This window comes from Microtus pennsylvanicus, chromosome 16 (assembly GCF_037038515.1).
Source record: "Microtus pennsylvanicus isolate mMicPen1 chromosome 16, mMicPen1.hap1, whole genome shotgun sequence".
NCBI lineage: Eukaryota > Metazoa > Chordata > Mammalia > Rodentia > Cricetidae > Microtus > Microtus pennsylvanicus.
Window position 1 is genome coordinate 12,793,047 of NC_134594.1, and position 25,503 is coordinate 12,818,549.

General features: G+C 42.6%; 2 protein-coding genes and 1 non-coding gene across 15 annotated transcripts in view; 2 read left to right on the forward strand and 1 right to left on the reverse strand.

Moving 5' to 3' along the window:
- Actrt3 (actin related protein T3) lies at nt 1–4,745 on the reverse strand. 2 transcript variants are annotated; one of them, XM_075950984.1, is made up of 2 exons: nt 2,338–2,968; nt 1–1,629 (listed from the first exon to the last, which is right to left on the reverse strand). In XM_075950984.1, the coding sequence occupies exons 1-2, from the start codon at nt 2,535–2,537 to the stop codon at nt 714–716; spliced, it is 1,116 nt and encodes a 371-aa protein (XP_075807099.1). In that variant the 5' UTR covers nt 2,538–2,968; the 3' UTR covers nt 1–713. The 2 variants fall into 2 exon arrangements, with proteins under 2 accessions (XP_075807099.1, XP_075807100.1); XM_075950985.1 differs by lacking the exon at nt 2,338–2,968 and adding an exon at nt 4,668–4,745 and having other exon boundaries at nt 13–1,629.
- Nucleotides 3,766–3,838, forward strand: Trnav-aac (transfer RNA valine (anticodon AAC)). Its single transcript has one exon. It is a non-coding gene; the product is annotated as a tRNA-Val (tRNA).
- Nucleotides 4,692–25,503, forward strand: part of Mynn (myoneurin) — a 26,729-nt gene continuing 5,917 nt past the window's right edge. Inside the window, exons 1-9 of one of the 12 annotated variants that reach the window (XR_012908125.1) lie at nt 4,743–5,312; nt 6,117–6,408; nt 11,387–12,180; nt 13,362–13,521; nt 17,279–17,457; nt 18,281–18,364; nt 19,513–19,599; nt 22,186–22,503; nt 24,857–24,950. Coding sequence is in view for 10 of the 12 variants with exons in the window: in XM_075950973.1 (XP_075807088.1) it covers nt 6,143–6,408; nt 11,387–12,180; nt 13,362–13,521; nt 17,279–17,457; nt 18,281–18,364; nt 19,513–19,599; nt 22,186–22,445 (1,830 nt within the window). In the remaining 2 variants the exon portion in view is untranslated. Of the gene's footprint in view, nt 5,313–5,564; nt 5,796–6,116; nt 12,181–13,361; nt 13,522–17,278; nt 17,458–18,280; nt 18,365–19,512; nt 19,600–22,185; nt 23,773–24,856; nt 24,951–25,503 lie in introns of those variants that run through there. The other 11 variants (XM_075950976.1, XM_075950973.1, XR_012908126.1 and 8 more) reach the window with 11 other exon arrangements.

Genomic DNA, 25,503 nt, shown 5'->3' on the forward strand with positions numbered 1-25,503 from the left:
GTGCGGGAGAAAGTTTATTGTAGGCAAAAGGGAGACATAGCCAGAGGCAGAGACAAATGGGAGCGTCCAGAGTGGTCAGGACCCTGAGCCACGTGCGGAGGGCAAGGGCAAAGAGGGGAACCAGGTCCAGCAGCCAGGAGGCCCAAGGAGAGAAGAGGTAACCAAAACGGATTATATAGGGAAGGGCAGATGGGAGGAGAGAAATTTAGGGTAGGGGTGGGGTATGCCATTCAGGAGGGCCCTGTAACAGGCAGGGATAGAGGAATGCTGGGAGGACCTGGCACTCAGTGTCCAGTCTGGTGTGTTAAATAGGCCCATTCACTATTTGTCCTGGGTTTGAAACCTAACAATTGCACCATTTCTTGCCCTGTTATATTGAGAACCAGGCCCAAAGTCACAAGCCTCTAAATTCCAGCCACCTGGGAGAGTGAAGCCCAGAGATCACAAATTAAAATCCAGCCTGGGCAATGAATGTAACAGGAGATCCTATCTCGAAATACAAAGTTAAAAAGAGGGCAGGGGATATAGGTCAGTGGTAGGGTGCTTAGCACACATGAGACTCTGAGTCCCAGAACTACCAAAAACATTTTAGAAAAGACAGTGGCCATCCCAATAACAGAAATGTTTTTTTTTGTTCTCCCAGAATTAGAATACCCACAGTGTTTTGTTGTGTGCACTCAAAAATGTTTTACTCATCATTTTTCGTCTGCATTTCAGAAGCATCTTTGGTGTACTATATTGGGTCCAACTTCTTCAAATTCTGCAGCAGTGATCCACATGTCTTGGAAGGCAGACAAAGATGCAAGAATAGACCCCCCCATCCACACTGATATTTGCCTCTCTGGGGGAGCGATAACCTGCACAGGGGTATTGGCCGGTGCCATCTTTGCCACATCCTTAACCAGTCGCTTATCTAAACCAGGGAAAGTGGTGGATCCTCCAGCAAGGATAATATTGGAGAAGAAGGCATTCCTGAGATCTGCGTCGCAATTCATGATGCTGCTGAGACACATCTTATCAATGCCAGGCGCATCAACATTCAGAAGCCTTGGCGAGAAGAGGGCCTCTGGGCAACGGAAGACCTGGTTATGGAGTTTGATAGTCTTCCCATCAGGCAGGGTGTACATTTTCTCTAGGCCAGGTTCCTTGGCCATTTCTTCCTCATAGTTCATCGCCACGTAACAGATATTCTCCTTAATGTCCGTAACAATCTTCCTGTCCCCAGTTCTAAGCAGCATGACATCATCGTCCTTCAACAACATCATGAGGTAGCTGGTGAGGTCGAGCCCCGCCACATCTAGCTGTTTTACACCGTGAGGTAGACAGTAACCCTCAAAGACCGGCACACACTGAGTAATCCCAGCGCCTGAATTCAGCACCAGGCCAGTGGTGAAGCCGGCAGCAAAGAGTGCCAACACAGCCTGGACAGACAGATAGAAGGCAGGGACGCCCAGGTTTTCAAAGAACACTTCAGAGATGTGCTGCCGGTCCAGCAGCGGGTTCAGTGCAGGCTCTGTAACCAAGACTGGGCCATCCCTGGGCTTCAGGTTCAGGCTACAGTCATAAATATGCTTCCACATGATCTCCATGTCCCCCCAGGAAGAAATGAGGCCCCGGTCCACCGGATAGCTGGAGGGAGAACAACAAGATACGTAAGGCTTTTGTGCTTTTGTGGTTGTTGTTAATGGTGGTTTTTAGATTTTATATAAATTATATATATGAATTAGATAATATAAATATATAATTAATATAGAATGGGATTTATATACATAATATATTATATATAAATATATATTATATATATTAAGTTTGATCGTTCTTGTTTTGATTCAGTCTTACTGCATAGCTCTGGCTAAGCCTAGAATTCAATTTGCAGACCAAGCTGGTCTGGAATTCAGACTCTTGCCTCTGCTTCTGCTGGGATTAAAGGTGTGCTACATAGACCTTTAATATGTGTCCTCTCTGGTCTGTTTCAGCTAATGTGAGTATTGATCAGTATTGCTTTCTGGTCAACAACAGAAGATAAACGCCAGTAAATGGCTACCTTTCTCTACAGGCATTTTGCTTAGCCAGTTTTTTTCCTCTTTGGAGAATGTGACTTCAAAAAGTTGGGAAATTTCCACATTCTGGTAGAGTTGTAAATAGTTCAAGAGACCATGCTAAAGCTATAAATTAAGTCACATTCTTAGGCGGACACATATACATTTGAATACATTTGTATAAAGAGAACAGAGGTTTTCGTGAGGGGGTTTCTCTCCCTGGTCCTTTCAGGGTGGCTTTAGCTCTGGACTCTCCGCCCTCTCCCACACCCACCCAGGCTGCAGCATCTCCTGGTACCTGATGGACAGGAAGCTCCTGCGCTCTTGAGCTTGGTCACCCACACACAGCTCCAGCGCGCAGTCCACTGCAGTGTTGTGGCCCTTGGCCCGACCCAGAATGTTCGGGTAAACGAACTGGGGCTCCCGGGTCCCAGCCAGGCCCGCCTTGATCATTCCCGAGCCACTGTCGATCACCACCGGTGGCTGGTAGCCGCTCATGTCGCCGGCGGCGCTGCTGCCTCTGCGGCATCGGGGCCGCCCCTCCCGGAGGGCCTGTGCCCGGAGCCCCGCGTCACAGAGGACCCAGCCACCCGTGTGGCCGCTTCTCTGGGCTGAGTCTCACTGCAGCCGCTGGAAACTCATAACCTGAACACCAGAAAACCAGGCCTCCCTAGCGAAACATACGAAAGCTCATGATTTGCGAGGAACTTTCTAGAAAACTTTAACAAGCTATTAAAAAAAAAATGACTGTCCCAAAGTCCTTGAGTTACCCGGAGTGTTTCTGGGCCACGGAGAGACCCTTGAAACCGGGGGATGGCCTGGGAATATTGCAGGAACGCTCAACTTCGGGGGTGCTGGGGTGTGAAACGAATTTATGTCCTGTAGGTATCGTAGATAATGCCACGTCTTTCCTGTAGTTTCTAAAGGTGTACGCAATTAAAAGGGCAGAACGCTTTTGGTTGTTTTGTAAGACATTTTATCAAGGCTGGCCAAGATAACTCACTAGAATTCCCCTCTTCAGCCTCTAAGTTCTGGGGTGCTTAGCTTCTCCTCCTTCCCCCCATCCTCTTTCCCATTCCTCATTCCTTCTTTCCTTCTTTTCCTCTTTCATCTTTTTGGATTCTATCTCTAGGTTCTCTGAAGCGAAGCTAATTTTCATTTCCTGGGGTTGATTTTTAGAAATAAGGACACGTCCGTCAGTTGGTAAGAAAAGAAATTCCTTAGATTATTATGAAGTTCAGTTCAGAAGAAAGTACATTGCGCGGCAAACAGCGTCTTTGGTGTCTGATCTGGCGCATCCCTCATTTAGGGGTTTTAAAATTGGCACAAATTAGGACCTTTGGTAAGTATTCGGAAGCAGTATGGGAGAAGAAAATGTGATTTACACGTCCTCCCACCAGAAGCAGGCCGAGGGGAGGGGACCCTGGCAACTGCACGCCACAGTTTCTCCAGCAGGAGAGCGTAACCTGCCAGAACTGAGTCGAAAACCAAGCAAAAGGGCTAGAAACGAGGGTGCCTGGTCTCTAGCGGCAGGGATTTGCAAGGAGTTTGCAAACAAGTTCAGACTTTGAAATAGTTTCTTTCAGCACCATTTAGTTAACGATGTGACCCTCCCCCCCCCCCCCCCCACTTTCCCCACTGAAAATTACATGAATCTTAAAACATTTGCAAAGCGTATATGAGAACATCACATATCAAGAGCCATTCACCAGCCCCGGCCAGCTGAGTTTCCGTAGTGTAGTGGTTATCACGTTCGCCTAACACGCGAAAGGTCCCCGGTTCGAAACCGGGCGGAAACACACGCTCTCCCTTTTTTTTTTTAAACCTTCTTAACTATTGTTGTCTGGGCTTTTCAAAAGCTAGGCTCTCAAAACCATGATGACAAATCCTGCAAGTGGCAACTTGCCACCCGGGGAAATACGCTAAAAGAAATCTGTTTTTACTCAACTATTTTAATGTTGAAAACAAACACCCCGAGAACACCAAGCAAAAAGTACTGATGAGGTGGCTGTTAATCCACCAGCGAAATAAAACCAACTGTTAGCTCTATCGCCTCTGAACACTTTTGTATTAGCCACTTACTTTTTCCTCTCGAGATTCCGCTTTCCCTTCCATTGCCAAACTGTGTTTTATTCTTAATCTGTATGACAAGTTCACTATATATTTCCGAATTAACTCGTTATCGAAAGGAGCCCGACAAAAGGGTAAAATTAAAAATAAATTTATACTCAGAAATATAAAATAAAGTAGCCTCAACATTATTCTTACTAACACGTCTATGGTTTTATTCACGAATTCTTACAGAGATGTTATAATGCAAAGATTCCGGTAGGAAAAAAGTCTCAGATTCTCTGAGACTGTCTTTTAAAATAAGTCATGGGTAAATTCCGTAAGGTCCAAAAACAACTTTTTAAACAACAAAGTTGTGGTTTTTAAGATTTAAAACGTCCGCAGAGTCTAGGGAGGAATCTACCTGAACACATCAAAACTTGCTGGCACTTTCGTGCAGTGCAGCGATAACTGTGCGCTTCTTCCTTTACTGCAGAAAATCTGAATTTGATGTAAATAATTGTGCTAAAATTGTCCTGGTTCAGACGCTGGAAAACCTTTTTCCGGTAGAAAGCCCACCTTCCTCTCATGTTGCGCATGCCCAGTGCGCCCTGCTGGCTTGCTTGGCTTTGGTGCTTCTCTGTCTTCTGTCTGCAGGTAAGGGCCTCCTGGAAGATGAGCGTCAGCGGGCCGGCTCAAGCAGAACTCTGGGGGTCCCAAGAGCTTTCGGGTATGCAAGAGAGGAAGGAGTGATTGGTCTTGACTCAAGCACATCCCTCCCACCGGCCACGGTCAAGAGCCAGGGTGCACAGCGCCGCCGTCGCCACTGGAGGGGCGCTAATGAAGAGAGGATGACAGGAGAGGAAGAAAACTACAAGTCCCAGCATGCAGTGCGCAGCGCGGTTCCCGCAGAGGCCGGCCGTGCACTCGAGCCGGGGGTCGGCCCAGATGCTGCGGGCTGACCAGGTGAGCGTCTGGCGTAGGATGTGAGTGAGCACTGGAAGTGTGTCCCGGCGGCCGGGCATGCCGGGACGGTAGGCCTCTGAGAATCAGCTCGCCCGCCCTGGCGGACCTCCGGAGTCCTAGCGCCGGTGCCCACCCCGGACCGCACGTCCGGACGTGACGCCGCAGCGGAGGAGGAAGGGAGAGGCGGGGCGCCGCGGTGACGTCCTCCCAAGATGGCGGCGAGAGAGTGAAGAAACTGTTTCCCTTGGGCGGCTACCGGTGAGTGCCGCCCTCTGCCCTGCCCGCGGTCCTCGCGATCTTGGCTCCCAAGGTCCTGCGTGGCCTGGCGCCTCGGAGGTCGAGCGCGTTTCGGGGTGAAGGAGCTGTCCTGGGAGGGGCAGCGTCCGCGGTGGCCGGAGCTGCAGCCCGTGCCGTGGGAACTCGCGGGAGTGCGAGCTGGGAGGAGGGCAGGGCAGCGGAGGCCCGGGCGGACTGGCTGGGGCTGTCACCCGGCGGCTGCCAGGCTGGCCGCAGGCAGGCGAGGGGTGTGTCCGCCTCTGGGGAGTGGCGGAGCCTTTGACAGCCCTCATCTGGTCGGGGCGTTCCCGCCCCCCTAGCACCTGCCTAGCGCCAGGGAGGACCAACCCCGTCCAAGCCTACAGGTTTCAGTGACCAGAGAGCAATGAAAACACCTCGCATCGCGTTCTTATCCCCGCTGCCTCAAGGAGTCATTCCTTAGTTTATTTGTTTAGGCACCTTCAGGTAAATATTTCTTCTGAGCTTGAAAGTTTGTGGGGTCAACTCTAAAAGTTTAGGATTTTAAGACCTTTTTTTTTACAACTCATGAAATCGACTTTGTTCGCCATTATTCATTGCATTTGCGTCCTAGTTCAGTAAAACAAAGAAAGACAATCGCCGCGTGTGTTTGATGAGGCTATACGGGAGGGGGGTGGAGGCTCTAAGTAAGAGCTCTCTCTGTTAGTTTAGCCTTTGACCCTTCTCCCCCCTCCCCTACCTCAGCTTGGGTGGATGTCTCATGAAAGCCGATGCTTATTGACTTCACTGTCTCTTCTTGTCTTTCAGATCAAGGGTAAAATTCTGATACCAAAATGCAGTATTCGCACCACTGTGAGCACCTTTTAGAGAGACTGAACAAACAGCGGGAAGCGGGCTTTCTCTGTGACTGTACCGTAGTGATTGGAGACTTCCAGTTTAAGGCGCACAGGAATGTGCTTGCCTCCTTTAGTGAGTATTTTGGTGCGATCTACAGAAGCACTTCTGAGAACAATGTTTTTCTTGATCAGAGTCAGGTGAAGGCTGACGGATTTCAGAAACTGTTGGAGTTTATATATACAGGAACTTTAAATCTCGACAGGTAAAGTACACGTTTTTGCTCGGTTATGAAAGCTAGGCAGATGGCCTTGAGAGCTCCAGTGCATTCATATTTCCCCATTCACTGCATACTCATCCTCAGTCTTGATGTGCACCATATATACATGCATGTACATGTGTGTTTATATGTGTGTATATGTATATATGTGTATGTGTGTATATAAGTATACATACTATATACAATACTCGTACACACACATGGCTTCAGTAGCTCTGTTTAGGATGAAAAGATGTTTGATAATCACAAAAAACACACTTTAACATCAAGAGTTCTGTCCAACGTACTTATTTACTCAAAAAAGAAAAGATCTTTTTTTGAATTTTGCAAAATGTGAATTTTAAATGGTAGATTCTAAGTGAATTTCAGTTTCCCATTGCTTTTGGGCTTCGTGGTCCTCAGGCCTTCTGCTTATGAGGTGTTTGGAGTAGAGTGTTGAAAGGACCACCTCTGGGCTCACATCCTGGCGCCTTCCATTGCAGCTCTAAATAGCCATGCGCAGAGCGTCCTGACTGTGGTTCTAAACCAGCACGTTGTGCGAAGATGAGGAACAAGAACTCTGTTGCTGTTATTAACCTACCCAAAGCTTAATCAAGCCAGAGGTTTGCTGTGCTTCTCTTAAGACTCTAAGTATTGAGCTCCAGCGACGCCTCCAGTGGTTGGGTGCCAGCCATGTCAGAATGAGTAGCTGATTTTAAGTCCCCAGCACCAACACGAAAGCATTTTTGTAAGAACAGTGCGCCAGGGTGGGCACAGGTGGTTCTCTGGATCCCACTAGCCAGCCAGCCTGCCTGCCAAGCGGTATCTGTGAGAGATCCTGTCTCATAGGAGGAGGTGAGGAGTAGCAGAGGGAGACAGCTAGTGTCAACTGTGGCCACCGCACACAAACACACGTGCATCTGCATGTATGCGTGCAGATGAGTGCACACGTACTGCTATGTCAGAAGATGCTGCTGCCCCTTCTATAGTAGGTTCTTCAGACTCTCATTGTGCAGATATATTGTGTCCTTCTATACAAATTAGACTAACAGTGATACATTCCTTGGTAGAGAGGGCAAAAACAAAGAGAATTTGGTCAAATTATGCATGCTTTCTTTCCTTCATTTCTTTTTTTTTAAATTTATTTATTTATTATGTATACAATATTCTGTCTGTGCGTATGTCTGCAGGCCAGAACAGGGCACCAGACCTCATTCCAGATGGTTGTGAGCCACCATGTGGTTGCCGGGAATTGAACTCAGGACCTTTGGAAGAGCAGGCAATGCTCTTAATCACTGAGCCATCTCTCCAGCCCCCCTTTCCTTCATTTCTTGTATGAAGCATGAACACGAGTAGAGTATTGATTGATAGAACAGATTTATAAGTCAGTCATGTGGTACAGGCCTTTAATTCCAGAGTTTGACATGCAGAGGCAGGCGGATCTCTGTGAGTTCCAGGCCAGCCGGAACTACTAAAAGAAAAAAAACATTACAGGCATTGGAATTAGATCTTCCTGGCTGGGTGGTCCTATATCTCCTTTAATAAGCCCTTTGTGGGCCTTAGTCTCCTCGTAGATGTGAGGTGGTCATTACTATTGGTATTGCTTTAGAGGCGAAGTGAAGACTTACTTCAAGCCCCGCCTTGCAACAAGCCTTAGTTTACTTTATATTTTACATTCTTTCCTCTTGGCCCTGTTTGCTTCTACATTCCTCAAATGAAGATTAGAAGGAGGAAGAACTATAAAATTCTGCTGCCTGCTGGAAAGCACTGTTTTTGTACACATTCTTTTCCAGGCCACCTCTGCAGATGTATGCATGTACACAGTTGAGATCCTTTCCTTGTGTCTTGCAGCTTCTTATGAGAATGTACTCTTTTGGTTTTTCGAGACAGGGTTTCTCTGTAGCTTTGGAGCCTGTCCTGGAACTAGCTCCTGTAGACCCTGCTGGCCTCGAACTCACAGAGATCCGCCTGCCTCTGCCTCCCGAGTTCTGGGATTAAAGGTGTGCACCACCAGCACGCCTTTAATCGTGAGAGAATGTACTTCTTACTCATGCTAGAACCAAAATGCTTTTTAATTTTTTTTTCTGAAAAGGAAGTATTCATGTTTTAGACTTGTTTTATGGGAATAATCAGCGGTGATAAATTAATCTCCCACAGTTATTTAAAAGTGGTAAATAATTGATTAATTGGACGTTTTGATTGATTGCTTCTGGTTAAAGATTGTAGGAGCTCCCCTCCCCCGACTCAGTTCTCGCACTTTCTGAACCATCTGGCACCTGCCCTCTTCATCCAACAACAGCTAGTTGGTGAGTTTTTTCTTACTAGCCATCCTGACTGCCCCCAGGACATCAGGTGATGACTGTTGACCATTCTGTGTGCCTGCTCTGCCTTGTGAGGGCGGAAAGATGCACCTCACCATGCTTTCCAATATGGCTGGCAGGCACATTCCATTCAGTTTAGCTTGGCTGGAGGTCATTCTGCTAAAATCCAGTGTCTGTTCCTAACAATTGTTCCAACAATTCTGTCAATGGGTCCCTGGGTTTCTTTTCAGACCAGTTTGCCTCCTTCTTGGTGGCAGAGCTTGGGTGACAATCCTTTCTTCCCAATGACCTCCATATTGACCACCCAAGACCCTGGCTTACCAACCACCATTAGTAATGAGATTGGCTCAAGAAACTCCCACTCAAAGCCAACATTACCGGTGCACCGTAGCACTCAAGAGTGGTCCTTATATCTCCTAGATTATCAACAAAAGGAAGCTTTGCAGTCTCTGTGGGTATGGAGAGACTGAAGGAGGCTCCCTTTCACTCTTCTCCCTCCTAGCCTTCCTCTCAGAGATTCTGCATGTCTCCACTTTCTTCTACCTCTGTGCGAAGCCCTCTTGCCCTTACACCTTCTGTTTCCTGTCTTACATCCTAGCGAAACTGCTGCCTCCCACCCAGAAGCCAAACTAAACCTTTGGTCCCACCGATAAGCGCACCCCCCTTCTATCCTCTCTCTCCTCACAGCCACCTTCTGTCCAGTCCCTTCACCTTTCCCTCTGCCTCTCATCTTGGCCCAGGCTGCTCCTCTTGGTTGGCACCCTCCTCCAACTCAGGTTCAACTCTGGATTCTCCCAGATGTCCTGCTTCTGCCTATTCTCTCCCTTTTATCTACAATAAACCTTCTCTTCCACTATACCTAGGAGCGGTCATGTCCTTTTTATTTTTTATTTTTATTCAACTGCTCTTGCAGATGACTCTAGTTAAGTTCACAGCACTCAGGGTGACTCACAACTTTCTGTAAGCTTAGCTCTAGAGAAATTTGATGCTCTCTTTTTCTGTGGGCATCTGCACTCAAATTACACTTTCTCTACACATACACATAATTAACAAAAATATATCTATTTAAAAAAACCTACTGTTTCATATGTATGGGTGTTTGTTTTAGCCTGTGTATATGTCTGCATCACTTGCATGTCTGGTGCCCATGGAAACCAAAAGAGGGCGTTTGGATCCCCTGGAACTGGATGAGCCACTATGTGGGTGCTAGGAGTGAAATCCAGGTCCTTTGGAAAAGCAACCAGTGCTCTTAATTGCTGAGCCATCTCTCCAGCCCCCCAAAATGAATGTCTTTCTTTCTCTCTGATAAAAAGGAAGGGAAAGAAGCAACATAGTAGAAAATTAAGTGATCTTAAGAGCTAGATTGCCTTGGTTATTTCTTGGTTCTAACAAGTTACTTAATTTCTTTGGATCTCTTCTTGGTGGGGATGGGGGAGACAGACAGAGTGGGGGCAGCAAGGAAAGGAGGGAGGGCGGGAGAGAATATGTGTTTGTATTGATTAGGATTGAACCCAGTACTTCTTGTTAAGCTACCCAAGCATTCTCTCCCACTGAACTTCCCCAGGCACAGCCCTTGAGAATTGTTTTTTTTTTTGTTTGTTTGTTTGTTTCTCGAGACAGGGTTTCTCTGTGGCTTTGGAACCTGTCCTGGAACTAGCTCTGTAGACCAGGCTGGTCTCGAACTCACAGAGATCCGCCTGCCTCTGCCTCCCGAGTGCTGGGATTAAAGGCGTGCGCCACCACCTAGCATTGCAGCTGCAGATTCTCTGGCACTATCAGTGATGCCCAAATTTTAGTCTTCATTAACAAGACCCTTCATGATTCATATTAACAATAAAGTGTGAGAAGCATAGTTAAAAATACCTCACAGAGCAGAAAGGGGAAGTGGGAAGTAGTTTTCACTGACTCTGTTGCCAGTTCAGAAAACTTGACTGAAATCTGAAGAAGCCTCAGAGGAAATGGGAGGAAGCAATGTATTGTCAACAACATTAAAAAAAAAAATTAGCAGGGCATGGTATGCATGCCTTTCATCCCAGCACTTCGGAGGCAGAGGGAGGTGAATGCTATGAGTTTGAGGACAGTCTGGTCTATAGTGAGTTTCAGGTTAGTCAAAACTACATAGTGTTACCCTATGTATGTTTTTGTGAGTGCAGATGCACCCGTGTGTACCACAGAATACATGTGGACGTCAGAGGACGATTCTGGGACTAGTTTCTCTTTGTTGCTGAGGCAGGGTCTTGTGTCTGTCTCTGCTGTAGGAGCACTGAGATGCCAGGTATGCCCAGGTATGCACCATCACATCGGATCTTCCGTGGGTTGTTGGGTCTTTGGGCTTGCTCAGCTAATGCTTTTACCTGTGGAGCCAGCTTGATGACCACCCAACAACCATTTTTCAATTCAAATGTTTTTGTTTTGTTTGTTTTTTGTTTTTTTAAGCAGTCAGAAAATATAACATTTTGTTATTCATCAACATCTATAAGTAGGCATTCTTTTTATTTTTTTAGTATCTATATAATCAGAGATACCTATAAATTTGTTACTTAGTTTAAATCTTTCCAGAATTCTGCTTCATTATTTCTTTAAAAGGCATTCAGGTGTATGTGCAGTTGCTTCAGGTTTTCCTTTTGATCAGAATATTGTCATCGAGCCTTGTTTCCTTACAGTTGGAATGTTAAAGAAATTCATCAGGCTGCTGACTATCTCAAAGTAGAAGAGGTAGTCTCTAAATGTAAAATAAAGATGGAAGACTTTGCTTTTATTGCTAGTCCCTCTTCTACAGAAGTATCTAGTATTACTGCAAACATTGAATTGAATCAACAGACCTGTCTTCTAACTCTTCGAGATTATAACAATCGGGAGAAGTCAGAAGTATCCACAGACTTAGTTCAGGCAAATCCTAAACAACGGGTATTGGCAAAGAAATCGTCTCAAAGTAAAAAGAAGAAAAAGGCTTTCAATCCACAGAAAGCAGGACAGAATAAAGCAGCGCAATACCCCAGTGATGTTTTAGAGAGTGCACCTGTGGAGCTGTTCCTAGATACAGGTAAGTTGTCCTCACCTGTAGATGAACAAGTCATCCAGGGAAATGATAATTCAGAACTCGAGTTGACCTCAGTTGTGGAAAATACTTTTCCAGCACAAGATATTGTGCAAACTGTTACAGTCAAACGGAAACGCGGCAAGTCACAGTCACACTGTGCTCTGAAAGAACACTCCATGTCTAATATAGCCAGTGTAAAGAGTCCCTATGAACTGGAGAACACTGGCGAAGAGCTGGATCAGCGGTATTCCAAGGCCAAGCCAATGTGTAACACGTGCGGGAAGGTGTTTTCAGAAGCCAGCAGTTTGAGAAGGCACATGAGAATACATAAAGGAGTCAAACCCTACGTCTGCCACTTGTGTGGAAAGGCTTTTACCCAGTGTAACCAGCTGAAAACACACGTAAGAACTCATACAGGTGAGACTGCTTTGTTTTCCTGCTCTGCGATGGCTTGTGTTGTTTTGGTTTCTGCTCTGTTTGGTACTAGGGACTGAGCCCAACTCCTCCACTGAGCACACCCTGTGCTACTAAGTTGCATCTCCATCCAGTAGAGATATTAGCACACAGCATTGATGGCCTTTCCACAAAATTGGCCATGTTCTTTTATTTGTAAAATGTTTTAGCATTAGACTCTTAAAATCCTTTTTTTTTTTTTTTGGTTTTTCGAGACAGGGTTTCTCTGTGGCTTTGGAGCCTGTCCTGGAACTAGCTCTTGTAGACCAGGCTGGTCTCGAACTCACAGAGATCCGCCTGCCTCTGCCTCCCGAGTGCTCGGATTAAAGGCGTGCGCCACCACCGCCCGGCCAAGACTCTTAAAATCTTATTCGTAATTGTAATCAAGTATTAACAGCTTGTTGTTATAATTGATACTTTAAGTTCTAGTGCATCAGGTTCTTGCACCATTTTCTCTTATAAGCATAAACTTGGTCCTAACCCCAGGCCCTAGCTGGATATGGAACCTAGGGCCTTGAACATGCTGTGCAGGTACTCCACCACTAAGCTATAGCGCTTCACCCTTCCATAGATGGCTTTTTTATTTGAGACAGTGTCTTGCTAAGTTGTTCAAGATGGTCTTGAACTTACCTTGTCAGTCTTGGATTTGCAGTGCCCCTGCATCCGCCTCCAGAGTAGTTAGGATTTTAGAGCTGTGCCATTAGGCCTGGCTTGCTTCTAGCTTTTAAAGTATTTAACAGAGACAATATCAAAACTCAATCCAATATTTACGCATTACCAATACTTCTTTTTACTTGCTCCTAGACTTGATTGGTTTTTGAACATCGTTCTCTATCAGCTTCTCTGTTTATCTGTTTTACATGACCTGCTGGCAAAGTGTGAGCATCCATTAGTATACATAGTACACATTATGTTTTATACATTTTTCTTGCCTTTCACTGTTATGATGAATTTCTTTCCTACTAGTTAGTGTTTTCAGTAGTCTGAAAGGACATCCCATTTGCTTTTGTTACTTAGCAGTTACCATTTTCTCTAAGACAAAAACCAGTACTGTTAGTGCTCTTAAAGCCTTCAAAGTTTATATCTTTAGCAAGTTGAACAGGATTTTTTTTTCCTTCCTAATACAAATGTTATTGTTCTTTCAGGGGAAAGGCCATACAAATGTGAACTGTGCGATAAAGGATTTGCTCAGAAATGCCAGCTGGTCTTCCACAGTCGCATGCATCATGGTGAGGAAAAACCCTATAAATGTGATGTGTGCAATTTACAGTTTGCAACTTCTAGCAATCTCAAGATTCATGCAAGGTAAAAAAACCAAAACACTCCGAGTTGTTTGATCTTTAAGTAAGTTAATTAGTTAATTATTATAATTTAATGAGTACTTTTTTTTGTTTTTTGAGACGAAGTTTGTCTGTGTAACAGCCCTGGCTGTCCTGGAACTCCCTCTGTAGACAGGCTGGCCTCGAACTCACGGAGATCCACCTGCCTCTGCCTCCCGAGTGCTGTTATTAAAGGTGTGTGCCACCACTGCCCCGCTGGGGTGGGCTTTGTTGTTGTTGTTGTTTTTTGTTTTTTTTTTTTTTTTGGATGAGTACATTTTTTTATGAGTGCCCAGAGCAAGCCTCACGTTACACCATGCTGCTGATTTTATGCTTGCCCTACCGAGATTTCACCTTTCATCTTCCTTGCATTTCCTCATTCCTCTCTTTTGGAATGGGAGTTGTGCTGTAGAATGTGTGTAAGCTGTGTTTTCATTTTTACAAGTGCTCACAACTCAGGTGCCCCAATCTCTAAGACTTTAGACCTGGACTTCTGAGAGATTCTCTGACTCTTAGAGATAGAAGAATGCATTCCCATGGGGATGGGCTTGAACAATTAGGGCTGGAGGTAGACTTTAGTTTGGATCTGAAATACCTCCCGGATTCTCATTTCTGGAAGGTGTAGTTCCAGTACAACGTTCAGAGATGATTTTTCGGGAAGTGGCTCTGACCTAATCAGAGATTTAGGGGTGACATTTTAGGTGTTAAGACCTAGTTAAATACTGAGTCCTGAGCCTCTGGGGATTGTGTTTTGCCTCGCCCACCCCCACAACCTCTTCCTCTGCTTTTTCCTGGTTGCTGTGCTAGCTCCACCATGATCTCCCAAGGGACTGTGGCTACAGTAGACTCTGAGTGCCTCTGCATGTGGGCAAGGTGCTAGTACTTTAGTCTCAAAGCAAAAGAACTTACATTTTCACTTTTCACACCCTGTAGTTTTTGATGGGTAAAATTTGACCATTTTTTACCCTCTTGTTTTTTTTGTTTGTTTGTTTGTTTGGTTTTTTTTGTTTTGTTTTGTTTTTTTGAGACAGGGTCTTGCCATTTATCCCAGGCTCGTCTCAAAACCCAAATCCTCCTATCTCTCCCTCCTGAGAGCTGAGATTATAAAATATACCATTGGTTGGAATTTTTGTTTGTTTTATTTGTGGTGGTAGAAGTTAAGCTGAGGGTCTCTTACATGCTAGACACGAGCTTTACAGTCTCACTGTTCAGGTGTGTTCTTTTTTGGGCCCTGCTTATCTGCACTGCTTTTCTAGCCAAACCTCCAAGTTTTTCAAAAAGTCCCACTTTGCCTTGACTTTGAATAAATATGGCTAAAAGTCACCCATGACACGACGCCTTTGTACTGTACAGCCTTGAAATTTCTTCCAATGGAATAGTTAAGTCTTTTTTTTTCTGTATGATTTTTTATTGATATTTATTGAGCTCTACATTTTTCTCTGCTCCCCTCCCTGCCTCTCCCCCTTCCACCTGCAATCCTTCCCGAAGGTCCCCATGCTCCCAATTTACTCAAGAGATCTTGTCTTTTTCTACTTTCTACTTCCCATGTAGATTAGATCCATGTAAGTCTCTCTTAGTGTACTTCCTACTTTCTCTTCTTTAAGGTTCAGTGTGGCTGGCTTTAGGTTGAGGTCTGTGATCCATTTGGACTTGGATTTCGTGCATGGTGATAGATATGGGTCTATTTTTATTTTTATACATGTTGATATCCAGTTATGCCAGCACCACTTATAAATATGCTTTCTTTTTTCCATTTGATATTTTTGCAAAGATCAGGTGTTCAAAGATGTGTGGATTGATACCCGGGTCTTCTATTCGGTTCCATTGGTCCTCCTGTCTGTTCTTATGCCAGTACCAGGCTGTTTCCAGTACTGTAGCTCTGTAGTAGAGTGTGAAGTCAGGGATTGTTGCCTCCAGAAATAGATAAGTCTTTCAACCCAGTTCAGGGTCTTGCAGCATGGATAAAATGTACACAGGTTATTTGCCAGCGTGCAAAATTGTTCTCAAGTTCAGTTCCCGGCAGCACTGTTTTCTTCTACAACTCATGAACACGGTCTTTGTTGTCATATTCCCTTTGCTGTTTCTCTCTTCCCCCTCCCCTTTCTAAAAATTGTGGTCCAGTTGACCTCAAACTTATTATTTCCACCTCAGCCTCTTGAGTGTTGGAGTTATCAGTATGCTTCCCTCAATCTACTTGTCCACATTTCTGTGAGAATTATGGTCTTCTGAATTTGTATCAGAATGACCCACTAAGCTCTTCTTGTGTCTTCCTAGAACTTCCCTAACCTGTATCTCTAAAGTTTCCCTAATTCCTCCTAAAGTCAATTCTAAAAGCTTCTGGACCACATTGTGAGATACAGTCCCAGTGAACTCATCACTGGGACTAATGTTTTCTATATACCCAGATGTCCCTGAGACAATGTCTGAGGCAGCTACCCCAAAATGGAAAGATCTTTGTTGGCAGATAGTTCTATTGGCTTCATAGCTTCTGGGCCTTAGGTAAAGCAAACCAATATGGCAGAGGGTGTGGTGGAGGCCACTGCTCATCTTATGGTAGCCAAGAAGCAGAAGCTGAAGAGGGGACTTGGAACAAGATATATCTTTCAAAGGTATAATCTCAGTGACCTACTTCTTCTAATGAGGCCCTACCCAATATCACCACAAGCTGGGGACCAAGCCTTTGCACTTGGCCTTTAGGGAGCATTCTAGATTCAACTATTATTAACACTTGGAGTTAGGGGATTTGTTTAGTTTAGCTAAAACAAATTGAACATTCAAATGACAGAAGGAAAATGAGATATATATGCACCGATGCTATAGGTAGGATGCAATGATATGGAGCTTTCCTTTCTTTAAATTACATTTTTATTTTGTGTGTGTTTGTGTATATCTTTGCAATGCATGGCATGCCTGTGGAGGCCAGAGGACACTCAAGGGAGTTGGGAACCCAATGATCACACTTAGGTGGCAGCAGTCCTTTCTGCCTACTGAGCCAACTCACTGGCCCCAGATTTTCTTGTGATTTAGTAAACTATGAAGCAACTGTCAGCTGGGTGTGAGGAAGAACTTTCAACCAGTAAGATGGACTGGCAAAGGAATTGCTGTATTTGGGGTTTGGTAATAACTATTGTGCTGCTAGTTGCTTGTTGTCAACTTGACACAAACCTAGACATGTAGGAAGCTGGAATCTTGGTTAAGAACATTCCCTTCATCAGGTTGCTTGTAGGCAAACCTATAGGTCATTTCCTTGATTAACCATTAATGGGAGAAGTCCCAGATCACTGTGGTTGGTGCCATCCCTGGGGTGTGTAAGAAAGCAGGTTGAACAAGCCATGAGGACCAAGCCAGTAAGCAGCTCCCCTCCATGGCCTCTACTTCAGTTCTTGCCCTGTCTTCCCTCAGTGATGGATTGTGATATGGAAATAGAAGCTGAAATAAACTCTCTCCTCCCCAAGTTGCTTTTGGTTATGATCTTTATCACAGCAGCAGAAACCCTAAGACAACTATATAATGATGATGGCAAAAGTTTTTTGTTTAATTTATTTCAGAACTGTTGTTTTGATAACTTAAAAAAATGGGGGGTGGGTTTTACATAGAATCAACTATTGAATTTAAATGTGTAGTCTTAGCCTGTTAAGATGAAATAAAATGCTGCATGAAAAACTATGTAAAAAATACTTGATGTATGTACTGACCTCTAGATTACTCTACTTACCATTGTATTACTTTCTGTTTACTAACAGGAAGCACAGTGGAGAGAAGCCATATGTGTGCGATAGATGTGGGCAGAGATTTGCCCAAGCCAGCACACTGACCTACCATGTCCGTAGGCACACTGGAGAAAAGCCTTATGTGTGTGACACCTGTGGAAAGGCATTTGCGGTCTCTAGTTCTCTTATTACTCATTCTCGGAAACATACAGGTAAGAGTTACACACAGACCGGCTGTAGTAAGAATACAGATAAAAGAATGGGAATTGGGCTCTTACCAAAGGTAGATTATAGACCTCTTAGTTAGATATCCACATTTGGTATTTTTGGAGCTATGTTCATGATTTTCACATAACTCTTAGATTAAATACAAGGTAGGTGAAAGTTTTATCTTGTAGCTTAGGCTTGTTGAAGTAGGGTAATTCTGAAGATAATATATGAATTGAATTGAGACATGTTTTTATGACTAGAGAAAACCTCGTTAACCTTTTTTTGAGAAATTATCTCCTTTGAATAAGCGTGTGAAGGGGGAATTAAGCTGGAGGTGGGTTAGACAACTTGTTTTGTGACCTGGGACCTCCTTTGCATAAACACTCAGAGATTTGGAACACAGACAGATGCATCAAGTGCAAATTACCAGTTCTGAAACCAAGGGACCCTTTGTTTGTAAGGTGGACTGCTAATGATCTTCCTCACATGTTTATATTCTTCTTGGATAATAAAGTAGAAGCAAAATTTGAAATGTGGCTTTAATTTTTTATTTTTTTGGTTTTAAGAAACACATTGCCCAGGAGATCTCTTCTAGGAAAGATAAGACATTTGCAGAAGTAATGTTTTAGTATGGGAAAAATATCAAGCTAGACAGATGATATAAAACTATAGTTTGTTATGTTGGATTACTGAAAATGCCTCTGATACAATGTAGAAAGGCTTTCATATAGATGATATTTTTAAAAGCTTACTTTAGATCACTTGTAATTGATAATATTACATTGGTATAGTATGCCACTTCGCTATCTTTTATTTTCCATCTAGGTGAAAAACCATACATATGTGGTATTTGTGGGAAAAGTTTTATTTCCTCAGGAGAGCTCAACAAACACTTTCGATCCCATACAGGTCTGTGTTTAGGGAGAACGTATCATTTTTTGTTCTCTCTTAATTCCTTTGTATGTAAACCTTGACTTTGAAACCATTGTGGGCTATATAGTTTCTAGTCATAACTTTGTGATAATAAGGTTTTAATGTATACATGTCAGGTTTTTATTTGTTCATTTCTTTATTTTTTAAAGTTGTTTAGAGTATAATTTAAACTTGGTTAAGAATGGTGTAGATTTTCCAAGAAATATGCCAGATGTCTATTAAACAAAAATGTTTGTAGTAAATGAATAAATATATAAAAAAGATGAATAGATAACACCAGGGAGCTGTCAGAATTAGCAGGTGGTGTTCTTATATGCAAGTTTCCAGAATAGATATAATATCAACATGTTTATTTTAACATGTAATATGTAAATAGCATGAAGAAAATGTTGAATATTAAAAATCAAAAGAAAGGAAAATGCTACTTTTAAAATATACTGTTCATTTCTTTTCAAAAACCTGACTTCATAATTCTTGTCCAGAGTAATAGGAGGGTCTTGGTGAATTCATTGCAGCTCCTGTATCCTCATGTTCCTTGGTTTTGGGGTAAGGCATTACATGGTTCTTCAGCCATCACCCCACCCCCGTAGTGCTGGAGAGCAAACTCAGAGCCTTACAGGTGCTGGGATTGCAGCCTAACTTTCCACTACATCCCAGCCCAAACAGTTCTTATTTGAAAGCACTTACATTGTAGAATATTGTCAGTCTTCCTTGGAAGACTTCCTCATTGTTGAGGTGTATGAGAGCAAAAATTATAGCTATACTTTTTTCTAGTTCTGTAGCCAGATTTTAGCATATGAATGGCATCTAATATTTATCTGATAGCAGTAAAAAAGATTATTTTTTGAGAATTTCAGATAATGAACATGCTTAATTTCCCTGTGATTGGCTTCTACTTTCTATAAAGTAAAGTGAACCTGTGTCTAGGGTCTCATCTCACTTAATTTCCTGAGATTGGTTTCTACTTTCTATAAAGTACACCTTTGTGTCTAGGAAGCTCATCTCACTGTCACAACCAGTGATTAAAGTGACTTTTTCGCTTTATTTTTAGAACATTGGATAGTTTTGTGTCTGCTGGCATGTTGAAAATACCGAGTTTTTAAAGTTTTTATCTTGTTTTTCAGGAGAACGGCCATTTATCTGCGAATTATGTGGAAATTCTTACACAGACATTAAAAATTTGAAGAAGCACAAAGCAAAGGTCCATTCTGGTGAGTGCATGTGCTTAAAGCCTGTGCTGCCCTCTGGTGGGGCCGGAGCAGGTCAAGAGAGACATTTCAGCAGTGTAAGTTAGACAGGTATTTAAAACTAGATGTAGGCAGATGTGGTGGTTCATGCTCATCATCTCAGTAGGCAAGTAGCTGAAGCAGAAAGATCTGAAAGAAAGACCAGCCTGACTACAAATCTAGTGAAACCCTGTCTCAAGCAACAGATAGAAAATCCCAAAGAAAACAGGGCTCAAGGCTCCTGTGCTTAGGCCTAATAACCTAAATTGGATTCCCAGATCTCACAGATAACATGAGAGAACAATTTCTTGAGAGTTGTCGTCTGACACGCATACACACACACACACACACACACACACACACGCACACACACACAAAACAAACAAGTAAATAAACTGAATTTTAGAAAACAAAAAGCAAAACATAGATATATACATATAAAGTAGCTTTATAATTTACAGAAAATTTGTCTTTCCAGTTCTTTTGAAATATTGAACTTCAGTTTTTTAAAAAGAAAACACAAAATCTCCAGGGTCTGGAGCGATGGCTCAGCACTGCTGCTCTTGAGAGGACTGGGTTAGAGTAGCAGCTCTGACACGGCAGCTCACAACTGTCTGTAACTCCAGTTCCAGTGGAGGGCTCTGATGCCCTCCCTCTACTGGCCCCACAGGCGTCAGTTACATGTGCAGGCAAAACACTCGTACATATAAAATAATAATAATAATAAAATACTTCAACTATTTCTTTCTTTAAAATTATGATTTGCCAGCCTGGCAGTGGTGATGCACATTTTTAATCCCAGCACTCAGGAAGCAGAGGCAGACAGATCTCTGAGAGTTTGAGGCCAGCCTGGTCTACAGAGCAAGTTTCTGGACAGGCTCCACAGCTATACAGAGAAAGCCTGTATCTTAAAACAAGCATATATGTGTATATGCATACATACGTTTATACATACACACACACATGATTTGCCGCAAAGCATGGTGGCACATATCACACACTGAACTTAGAGGACAGGCAGGAAGATTGTAGTTTAGTGTGAGCTACATGGGCATCCCTGCCTCAGAACAAACCATGACTTCGGAGTAGTTTCAAAAATGAAAGTTAATATAAGCAAGCTAAGTAGCATTACTCTCCAGAATGCAGTCTGGGTGATTCAGACAGTGGTTAGAAAGAAAAGAGCTATCGTGAAGAAGAGCCTAGAAATGTGGAAGGAAATAGAACTCTGGTAGCTCAAAAATGCTCCGTCAGTGTATGCAGCCAGAGTGCAGACTTGTAGGCCTGTGACTCACTGTACTTACGGCATTCTACCAAGATGAAAAGTATCACAAGTATGGAGATGACGATAATGGGTGTGATGGAATACTTACCTAGCATGCATGAAGCCCTAGGTGCAATATCCAGCTCCAAAAACTAAACATTCTGTTAATAAGTCATTGTAAGGGTTAAGGCAGAAACCTCTGACAGCCGCAATGAGTGTTCAGCAGTCTAGTTAATATCTGTGGAGTACACATAACTGCAGGGCAGACAGAGTTGAGCAAGATTGTCAGACACGATGAATACAAGTGCTAAGTAAGAGTTCTTCTGAAGCATCGGAATGGGCTTACGTTTAACCTAGACATGGCAGCCCATGCCTGCAGTCCCAGCACTCAGGATGCTGACGGAAAAAAGTGGCTGACTGCAAGTTCAAAGCCAGCTTGGGCTGCATAATGATAGTATCTAAAAATGGGGAGGACTGTCAGAAAAGAAAGAATTTATTCTTACGAAGTTTAAGAGAGAAAGGTTCAGGAAATGGAGATAGCAAGATGGGTCATTTCAAGCAGAAGACATTGTGGTGACTCACCAAGATGAGACAGCACAGGCTGTTTGTTGACTGGTTAGGCTGAAGAAGACAGAATTGCAGCTTAGTGAGACAGGTGATGTACTGTTAGCTGTCTGCTGAGGCTGCTGGAGTCCTGTCAGCATTTCTGGGGTGGCAGCAACATGTTAAAAGCAGTAGGAAAGTCAAGCAAAGGTGCATCGTTAGTCAGTGTGACAATCTCTCACCTCGGGAGAAATGATAAGCATTGTACTGCAGACTTAAGCCACAGAATAACAGAAACTGCTTGTTAAAATAGCCAGTGTACAAAGGTTTATTTACTTTACTGCCCGTGTTTGGAGGGAATTAGAAAAGTTTAGCTGAGCATTTAGCCTCAAGGAATGTCTACCCCAGTTAAGGATTTGAGGCATGACTGAGTGGAGTGTTAAACAAGAGTAAGAGGGATGGGTGCCACAGGTACGAATATGAAGTTTGATAAATATGTAATAAGGTAGATGAGAAAAAGCTCACCCAGGTTTCGAATGTTAAGCCTATTTATGTACTGGTATTTGTGCGTGACTCTACTCTTGAAGCCCAGATATGCCCAACACTAAGTTTCAATACAATCAGGCACATTGGTGAGAGAGGAACAGGTCGCACATGGGTTTGGAGACTAAGCGTAATTTCTAGGACTTGTAAGTAGATTAGCCTACCTCAGACAGTTCTCTAGTTTGTATTGTTAAAGACAGGATACTTTCTGACTTCCATTTCAGGTGCAGATAAAACTCCAGATGGCAGTGTAGAGGACCATGCTTTAAGTGAACAGGATCCCACACAAAGAAGTCCTTTGTCAGAAACTCTAGACGTGAAGCCTTCAGAGATGACTCTCCCCTTAGCGCTTCCACTGGGAACTGAAGACCATATGCTTCTGCCTGTCACGGACAGTCAGTCTCCAACGTCTGACACACTGTTGAGGGCAGCTGGGAATGGATATTCAGAGCCACAGTTGATTTTTTTACAGCAATTATATTGACTTTGAGGGCGTGGACCTGCTCAGACATCCCTGGTAGTAAACAAACATCGCTGGTAATGTGCGTATTCATATTACTCCCCATTCACTTGAGCTGGGTGGCCATTATGTTATGTTGAAGTAAAAGCACCTGACTCTGCATCCATCGGTGCTCATGTTGGTTTTGGCTCTCATTGTAAACAGCCTTTCAGGGAGAGACTTCCACTGTGGCAGCACTATTTTGGGTGGTAAGTTTTAGACACTGTTAAAGCTGCCTTAATTCCATTCTTATTTTTGACTTCTTTGTTCCTGAGGTAAAATCTGACCTGTGGATTTTTTTTATTGTTCTTTCCTAACTGTTTAAGCAAATCTACAGTACTGTCAACTTCAAAGTGTTTCTGTTTGTAAACCCTGTGGACCAGTATATAAACTGTTGGGGGGGTTAAATTTCATATTTATACCTATGAAAATTTAGATACTAAGGAAGAATTGTGCTATTTATTAATATATTCCTTTAGAGGTAACTTTTCTAATAGAGCCAAAAGAAGTATTTCTCTTAAAACCCAGAAAAATGTATGTACATTTTTGTTCATTTAGAATGAACTTTGTACTCTGGACAAAGCCAATAGTCAAATCAGTTTTTGTTTTGAGTTGAGACTATATTTTTTTAAATAGATATTTGGTGTTTTTAAGTGGTCAAAAGACGGTTTTGAAATTTGATTCATTTTATATTTTATTAGATTTTTAGATTATTGGAAGTGAATATATAACAAGTTTGAAAATTTTGATAAGCCTATCTTTTATCGGATATGCACTTTTTAAAATAAATGTTCTAGAAAGAATTTTCTAGATATAAAACACATACTAGAAATCACTTGGCTTCTCAATTTGATATTATTGCATAGAAAAATCAAGAAACTTGAGTAGCTTGCCTAAAGCAACACACACACATACACACACACAAATAGGATTACTATCCTAACTTCAATTATAAGCTACACTTTTTGATTATCAGTTTATTTACCATTTTATATTTGAGTTTTCTATAGGTATGGGCTTTTAAATTTTATAAATCAAACTACAACTTTTGGTTGTTGGCTCTAGCTTCTTAGTGGTCCTCTCATCCCAGGAGGGCGTAGGGAATCCAGTGTCGCCCCATCCTAGACGCTTGCCGCCACTTTCCTCCATGTTATTTTGTCTCACTGCCTCACCCTTGTATTTTAGATCACAGTTTCAGAAGGTTAGTTCCCGTAGGACTGATGAAAATCGCGACTATTTCTCATTTCTGCCATAAGTTATGCTTACTTGTTTTCATGATTTAAACTACACTGAAATAAATTCAATATGTTTACCAATATTGAATTCTTTAGTCATAATTCCCTGTTTGGGTTCAAGTTTCAGAAATGAGAAGACATAATAAAAGCACTCGGTTCTTCTAGACTGAAGTAGCGATACCTTTTCTAGAGCATATAGCATTTTCACAGTAAATTACCACCAGTGAACAGACTTAACTGGAGAGAATGTGAAATAACCACCTTTGTGTAATGAACTTATTATTTTACTATTAGCTAAGAAATCTGTGTGTATGTTAAATGAGCATTCTGAGTTTGAATAAAATTTGTAAGGTTATGAAATGTTCAGCTAATTATTCTGGTTTAAGATCAATAACAATTTGCTGGAATGTAACAAGACTAAAGAAAATTTGAGAGTCAACCCCTTTTAACAAGTTTGCCCAAGTGGAGAAGTTATGTGTAATTCACATCTTTATTCATCCAAGTGTCTAATTCTTGGAGCCGCCAGCCAGCTCCCAAATAAAGACATGGAGACTTATTTGAATTATGAATCCTTGGCCTAAGTTTAGGCTTGTCCCACTAGTTCTTAACTTAATTCTACACGATTCCATGCATCTACGTTTGCCTCAGGGCCTTTTACCTTTATTTCATTCTGTATGTTCTACTCTTCTGATTCCTCCATATCTGTCTGTCTGACCCCTGGCATCTCGCTGCCTTCTCTCTCTCTCTCTTTCTTTGCTCCCCTAGCCTAAATAACTTCCTACTTCCTCTCCCTGCTGGGAAGTCCTATCCCTCCTCCCTTGGTGTTAGCAGTTCACCTTATTAGACCAATCAGGTACCTTAGGCAGGCAAGGTAAAACAGCACACATCATAACACAGTTAACAAATGCAATACATTTTTACATAGTTAAACAAATATTCTGCAACATAAACAAATGCAACACATCTTTGCATTTTTTAAAGTGCTATGACTGACATAGTATCACGTATGTGCAATCACAGCATTCTGTAAAGTTGAGACAAGAATACTAAAAAGAGTCTAAAAACTGCTATGATGATGTCATAGTTATATAAGGGCAAAAATTGCCCAGCTTTCTCAAATGTAATGATAGTCTTTTTGTATTTATCTTTTTAAATTTTCAGCTAGTTTCACTTTATAGTCCAGACTGCCCTAGCTCTTCTGTGCAGCCTAAGGTGCCCTCATATTCAAGACTCTCCTCCCTCATCCTCCAGACAGGTAATACAATGGCTAACCTGGTAATTAGCATTTTGAAAGCTTCCAAATTTGTCATTTTCAGTATTATTTTATATGATTGCAATATGGAATAGGTAAGTTTTCTTTTTAATTTGCATTACCTGCATAGCTAAAAATTTTAAGTTGATGTGGCTTTAGTTATCATTTGCTCTTCTAGAATTTCATGTGAAGAAAGCCGAAAGCCTGGGTGTTCTCTCTTCCTTTTTCAGTACTATGCTGTTCCTTATTCGAGCCTGTGTGTATTGTAGATGTATCTGGTCATCACCCTAACACACAGAATCCCTGGGCTAAGTACTTTGTTTTGTTGTGATGTGGTGTTTTGGGAAAGACCTGTAAGTATTATAGAAGGTTTTGAAAGTCTTTAAAATGATGGATATCTTAGAAACTATGTTCTAATTTTGTTTTGTATTTGTATTATTTAACTCTAGTGTTAGCTTTTAGACTTTTTAAAAAAGAAATTATAGATTATATATTATATGAATTTTGCTGTTTATCAAGGTTTATTTTGGGGTTAAGCCCACTAAACCTCTCAGGG

Coding starts and splice junctions, on each gene's coding strand:
- Actrt3 (XM_075950984.1), bottom strand. CDS start 2,537: ATGAGCGGCTACCAGCCACCGGTGGTGATCGACAGTGGCTCGGGAATG. Junction 1,630..2,337: donor AGGAGCTTCCTGTCCATCAG/GTACCAGGAGAT, acceptor TTCTCCCTCCAG/CTATCCGGTGGACCGGGGCC.